The sequence below is a fragment of the Drosophila sulfurigaster genome, chromosome 2L, assembly GCF_023558435.1.
Source record: "Drosophila sulfurigaster albostrigata strain 15112-1811.04 chromosome 2L, ASM2355843v2, whole genome shotgun sequence".
Lineage (NCBI taxonomy): Eukaryota > Metazoa > Arthropoda > Insecta > Diptera > Drosophilidae > Drosophila > Drosophila sulfurigaster.
The window spans coordinates 14,964,483-14,971,563 of NC_084881.1; the positions used below are offsets into that span (position 1 = coordinate 14,964,483).

At 37.6% G+C, this 7,081-nt stretch overlaps 1 protein-coding gene across 4 annotated transcripts in view; it reads right to left on the reverse strand.

The window, feature by feature from the left end:
* The window catches only part of LOC133850927 (hemicentin-1), a 136,674-nt gene extending 131,531 nt beyond the window's left edge, over nucleotides 1-5,143 (reverse strand). For 3 of the 4 annotated variants that reach the window (XM_062287189.1, XM_062287185.1, XM_062287187.1), the window contains exons 1-2: nucleotides 5,048-5,143; nucleotides 2,493-3,192 (exon numbers count right to left, since the gene is read on the reverse strand). In XM_062287189.1, the coding sequence (XP_062143173.1) occupies nucleotides 2,493-2,520 (28 nt within the window). In that variant the 5' untranslated portion in view covers nucleotides 2,521-3,192; nucleotides 5,048-5,143. Of the gene's footprint in view, nucleotides 1-2,492; nucleotides 3,193-5,013 lie in introns of all 4 variants that reach the window. The other variant, XM_062287186.1, reaches the window with a different exon arrangement.
* Between the last annotated feature and the right edge of the window lie 1,938 nt (nucleotides 5,144-7,081).

Below are 7,081 nucleotides of genomic sequence, written 5' to 3' on the forward strand. Positions count from 1 at the left end.
ACACGCTGCGTATGCGTAACGTGCGTTTTAATGAAATATTGAATTTTATTGCCTGCGTGCCTGTCAACAACTTGCAGAGTCCTGTCCACATCGCATTCGCATTCACATCTACATCCACATCCACATCCCATGTCCACATCCATTTCCACATCCCGCACTCTCCCGCACGTCCAAAATTCACGTCCAATTCCGCTTCACAACTTGTCACTGCCTCGAGGGCAAAGGGCGTCACCACCGACCACCGACTGGCGTCTCTTTTAATTTGATTTTCAGACAGTTTTTCCCCAACCCCCTCTTCACCGTTTCTCCCCGGCTCTTACTCGCCACCTCACGCATTTTAACGCTTTTTATTTGCTATGCAAAAGTTCAAGTGTATTATTACCAACAAAGAGAGGAAAAGAGGAGCAACAACAAGAGAAAAGTTGCTTTATATTCCGGTTTTTGGTTATTGTCGTCGCTGTTGTTGTTGTTGCTGCTGTTGTTGTTGTTGCTGTGCCTGCTAATAAAAGCAATTTATGAAGCCCAAAGCGCGGAAATGAATTGTTAACAAATTTTGCGGCGTTGAGTTTTGTGCGTTGAAGTGGATACGCTGTAGCCAAATGCTTAAAGATGATGCGCATACAAACCGCAGCGAATGGACTGTGTGTGTGTGTGTGTGTTTGTGTGTGTGCCCATCTCTGGGTCATGATGAGTGGCTTGGTCGTTGTCGTTGTGTCGAGTGGACGACATATCTTGTTTATGGTCATGCCCCAAACGCAGCCACAACACACGCATAAGCTGCCGATTGTGGACTGGGAGTAGACCACGCCCCCTCTCTACCGCCCACCTCCCACATCTTGTGGCATGCTGAAATTTCCCAAAGCGCGCATAAAACGCAAACTCCTCCACACAAAATTGAAACCAACGAAAAAAAAAAGCAACAGACAACTGCAATCCTTGACATTAAGCAGTAACAACAGCTTTAAACACTTCACAAAAATAGAAAGAGGTTTATACTTTATAATCGTTTGGAAGCTATAAACACAAAATTGTAGCATAAAAAGAGCCCAAAAATAAAAATGTTGGTCTCATTCATCATTCATATGCTTGAGCCTAAAGCTGCTTATTTCATTTACATATTGCGCAGCAAAATTATGTTAATCTACTTCTCACAAAATCATTTCTCTTTTTATTTTACAAACTACGTTTCATTTATGATTATGGTCTAACAAACTCAAACAGTTGATTTCTTTCTGTTTTATGAGAAATGAGAAAAACCTGCCGGCATTTTATTTTCCCAGAAGCTGCTTTCAGTTCGAGTCTTTTATTTGTTAATTGCATAATAAGAAATAAGACTGAAGTTAGTTGAATAAAAATAAGTGAAATTTCCAGATGAGCAAATATTATAAAAAGAATTGAGGCGCGTTTTATAATTAATTAAGAGATAAGACTGAAGTTATTTCAATAAAAAATGTATTATAAGTGAAATTTAAATATTAAAAATTATTATAAAAAGAATTGATTTATATCTGCAAGCTAATTAGCTTTAGTAATGATACAGAAAAAAGTTCTAAAATCAAGATTTTGGATTTATTACTAAGAATTTTGTCAAGAACATGAAAATCTTCATATTAGAATTCACGAGCACTTGATATAAGATCCAAGTTCTTATGAATAAGAAGTAAAAAATCTTACACTCTTTAGACCAAACAATCAAAGCTGGGTAAAAAAACTATAAGAATTTCGATAGATTACAGAATTTTGTTAACCAAATCTAATATTTTTGATCTTATTTTCAGAATTTGGCATTATCAGACTAATGTTTTTAGTTTGAAAAAAATGGTTATTAAATTAGTCTTATTCTAAGAACACACTTTTTAAGTCGAATGTTCTTGATTTTAGAAACTTTTTTCCTTTTTTTCACCGTAGAGAGCGTTGAAAGTGTTAACAAAAAAATGCACATAAGTCAAGTCTCTAAATAAATGGAAATAATGTTCAACAAATTTCAATAAATCATCTTGTTTTTTTTAGAGAAAAAGCCTATTATTGAAATTATTTTTTTTTGTATTGATCTAATATGCCTTTAAAATAAATAATTATTTTGATTTATGTACTTTGAGCACTATTAATAATGTTATTGAGTGGCCAATAAATTCAGTTGCAGTACATTAACTTCGCACAACTCGCACAAACTTTGTTATTAATAACTACAGATTTCAGTGTGAATTTCTTTTGATACAGTTTTAGTGCTTCAACTGCAGCTAAGTAGCTATTATCAACTTTATAATTCTCTTTTAATTTCTAAGCAAAGTTTGCAACGAGTTCATTGAGAGACGATTCCCTGTTGAATATCTCATCTGATACTCATATCGCTTCATGCAGCAGAGATTAAGGTAAAAGTTTTGGGGTGCGACAAAAAAAAAAAAAAAAAAACATTTTCTATTTTTGTTGTAATTGGAATTGCAGCTGCTGCTGTTGCTGCTGCTGCTGTTTAATTGTGAGATAAAACTTACCGATAATAAGCAGCTTAATGGTCGTCATATTCGCTGTTGTTGTCGCTTCTTCGGTTATTTATTTTTCTTAATGCCTATTGTTGTTGTTGTTGTTGATGTTGCTGTTGCTGATGGAGCGTGGTTTGTTTGTTCGCAGCTCGTTTGTGGTTTTCTTTTATTATTCTTGTTGTTGTTATTTTTGTCGTAGTAGTTGTTATTGTTGTTGGTGCTTTTAATGGCTCAGCGTGGCAGCTGCTGCACTTTTTCAATTGCTGTTTACGCAGCATACATATTAATCCGACTCGCTGCACAGTTTGAGAAGCACTGGTCACTGAAACTCACTGAAACGCCGCCAACTCAAATGGCATTTTAATGTTAACAACGAATGCAATTTTATGCTCACTGCCACAACAACAACACAAGATGATGCTGCCACATTCGTTGAATACGTTGAACATTTGTTGTTGTTGTCGCTTTACCGTTTGTTGCCATTTTTCGCTTTATTTGTTTTAACCAATTCACCCGCGTAATATTATTGTTGTTGTTGTTGTTTTTGTTGTTATTATTGTTGTTGCCTACTTATGGCAGCCGCATGGCACATTACAATATAATTTGTTAAACATTTCGAACATTCTTTCGAAAAATTATTGTATCGACTCTTTAATTGTGCTTCAACTGTTGTGTGTGTGTGTGGCACTTTAAGCCGCTTTCATTCAGGACTCTGTAATGGAATATTTCAATTAAATTGATTGAAAATGCCACTACACACACATACATATGCAAGAGTATGCAACACACTTCTCGATGCAGCGCCTATTTTAAGCCAATGAATATTTAAAGCCATAGACATTTCAATTTCTAGGGAGTAGACAGTACTTAAATAGAATTGAAGATACGCCTAGACATTAAATTAACATATTTTGCTAATAATCATAATTTGTCTCTATACTCCGAGCATGCCTCGTGCCTCGACTCAAAACTGTGGCTGACTTGCTGCCTGGCAGATTCAACACATGTAAACTGGATACCTAATGTCTTATTCATGTTTACAGGCTTGTAGCCTCCTCTCTCTGTGTGTGAGTGTATGTGTACACACACACATACGTATTACACCTGCTGCCATCTTTGCCCTCTTCATGTTTGCCATGACTCTAAAATTGTTTGCGTGCTGTTAACTTATTAGCCACTGCCAAGAGAGAGCTGAAAGCCAAACCCCAAACAATTAGAACGGCATTTCTCGACCACAATGCCAAAAAAAAAAACAACACAGCCTTTATAATCTAAATAGCACTTGCTATTCTATAAATCGTCGGGGTAAAAAATAAACTCTGTACTCTGACATTTTATTGCTATTACAAAATCACATTAAAAACTTTTGCAAATTTAATGAGATTTTTACACCGAGTGTAAATTCGAAAACACATAAATTTCACAACAGTTCTTAATGCGTTCACAAATATAATAATAAATTGTCGCACGATGAAAGCAACTTTAAATGTAACTTTAATGGGAAATAAGTTGATTTTTTGGATAGAATTTGCTAAATGAGTTTTTCACAAATTTTTAATTCCTTATTATTTTTCAGACACGCATGAGAAACTTGTATTATTTTTTGTTTTGCAATTACAGCAAAGTTGAAACAGAAACTTTCAACTTTCATAATTTGACAATTTCTGTGAATTTTTGGCGCACAAAATGCAATTACACTAAAACTAAAGCTGAAGCTAAACTTTTGCACAAAATGTTCGCAAAGTCTGCGCGCCAAAAAAACGGAATGCCAGGATGCTAGCAGGCAGACACAAAGCTGTGATGTTATTGCCACATTATGTGGCTAGCAGAAGTAGAAAGGTACAATCAGCTGTCACAGTTGAATAATAAAAACAAATTTATTTGCGTTTTTTTTGGCGACTGCCAAGGACAACAAGTTGTACGAAAAATAAAAGTAGACAACAGCAAACATAAAAATAGCAAACGAGAACACAACATAAAGGAAAATTCCTTAGAAATTATAAGAATTTGACAGATGAGCCAAAAAGTGTGCTGGAGACAGAGAAAGAGACTGAGATTGAGAGGCTGCTGGGATTTGCCACAAAAGAGGGGAGAAAAACGCGAGCGTTGAGCTGGCACAGCGCCCAGGTAAAAAGTGGAGCACAAGTTTTGGTTTAAATTGAGCTGAAATTTGTTGCCGCTGCCGTTGCTGCTGCAGTTGGCCCACTTTTTTGTTCATGTTGCATAGTAGTGCATAGTTCTTTTGATTGTGTGTGTGTGTGTGTTGTTGGACCCGGCATGAATATGCATGCGGCATGTCGACAGCAAGGTCGACAGTTTCTGGCAACAGTTGCACTTGAGTGTTGCAGCCTTGCAACTGCCACTTTCTATGCCACCACACAACAAGCACTGTCCATTTGTCACTGAGCTGAGCTGCTGCTGTCGACCGTCGACCGTCGAGGGCCATTTGCATAATTACAAACGCACAACGAGAGGCGTCTAGGCTCTGTGCTCTACATTAGCTCTAAGAACACACACACACCAGCACACTCACTCGACATTCACTTCTCGCCGCAGACGTAACTTACACTCCGCGCGATTTTCTGAGGAATTTCGTTTCTGATGTTTCTGAATGTTGTAAATGAACTTCGGCTGCGTCCGCTTTTGCCGCCCGTTGCCACCGAATGCTTCTTACCAACTAACACAATTTGTGTTTTATTATAGCTTAAAACGAGCGGCAGCAACACAAAACAGTCACACACGAGGCAGCCTGATAGCTCGGCTAACCGCGAACACGACACGAGTCCAGCTGCCGAGTGAACGCGATTGGCTTTGACGCAGGCGCAATCGAGAGGCAAAGAGAGCGAAATGTTTAGCAACATTTGTTGCCAAAAGGACTCGGCTGCATTGTGCTAGGTTAGTGAAGAACAAACGGAATAAGATAAATAACATATAACGAAAATAAACTAATTATAATATGTAAAGAATTCAATATTAAATATAAGCTCAAGCTTCGCTTACTGCAAGCTTCAATAAATCACCTTGAAAAAAGCATTGCCTACTTTTAGGCTGACTTCGTTTCTGGGTCAAACAGACACGATTTCGACTCGTTGGCACTTCGTGACAGCCGAGTAAGGTATTTAAGAGCACACATGTTTCATTGCCATTGCGTTCCGCTCTCTGCTGGCAACATGTTGCCAAACCAAAAAGGCGCAACAGTTGTGCCCAGCTGTCTTTGGGTGCTGTCTGAGCGACTAACTGACTGAGTTTAAAAACCCATCCGCACTTACAGCAATTGCCACTTAACTAAAATGCCACACTCGAAATTGTTGTTGTCAACTTTTTTTTTCACTTTTCCGGGGGGCGGAGTGCTAAATTGTAGCCATGCAGCTGGCTGCGTGGCAGGCCAGGTGTTTAAGCAGCCACTCGACTTGGGCTCTAGATGAGCTCTAGATTTTAATGTTTTTCGCTCGCAAAACTACTCTAGCGCAATCAGCAAAAGTGGCCAAAAAAGACTCGGCTCAAAGCGAATCCCCCCACACGACCAAATTGCAAAAGGCCGAAAGGGTTAACTCATCACAGTGTGTGCGAAGTCGTTTGAGGAACATGTGCTCAACACACAACAGAACTAAACACATCAGAGCTCCGACCCCTTTTAGAATATGCACATAAAAAATATTTTGCAAACTGTATGGCAACTTTTGCAGTAGCAACACCTCAGCCATAGATACATGTGGCACAGATACCGATACAGTTACAAATACAGATACAAATACAGATACAGATACACAAATGCACATTCACAAAAGTTGTTAAAAAGTCCAAATAAATTTGTTTTTGTCGTTTGGCTGGGTGGCTGTCGCCTAGCTGATGTTGGCACTCGAGTCTTTGACATAAATTTATGCGTTTTGTGTGCCACAACAACAACATCAACAGCAGAGGCAACAACAGCAAATCAACCCGGTTATAGATCAGGTCATGGATTGCTCTAGGTGCGGGTGACTTGTTGTTGGTTCAAGGTGTGAGTTGCGTTCATGGTTCGTGGCAATGCGAATGGTTGTTGGGTTGCGGAGGGGGGTAAAGCGGAGCGATTGCTGCTGACAAACTAAAGTGTATTTCGAAATTGAGTTGTCATAAAAAATGCCAGCCAAGTTTAGTAGTATGTGTGAGGTACAGTGAACACACGCGAAGAGAAAATTACCTGAAAATTTAGGTTGTGTTTCTTGACTTCAACTTTGAAAAAGTGACACAATTGTTTATTATAATCCTGTTACTAATTATTCTTGAATTAATTTAATAAAATGATCTTTCAACAAAGGAAGAATGAATTTATTTTTAGAACACTTCATACATATAAATAATATAAATATTTCACAAATGCACAAGATTAAAGATCAAAAAATAAAAGTACTTTATAAAATAGATGATTGGGGGAAAAATGAAAATGAATTTAAAATCGAAATCGAACTGAATTTAAGACTTTATAAAAAATATGAACATTTCACATATTCAAAAACAATAATTTAGTAAATAACCTTAAGGAACATTATGAAAAGACGATCAAGGAGAAAAATTCTAGTAAGAAGTAGAAATAGAATTCGAAGTAGAACTAAATTCAAGAC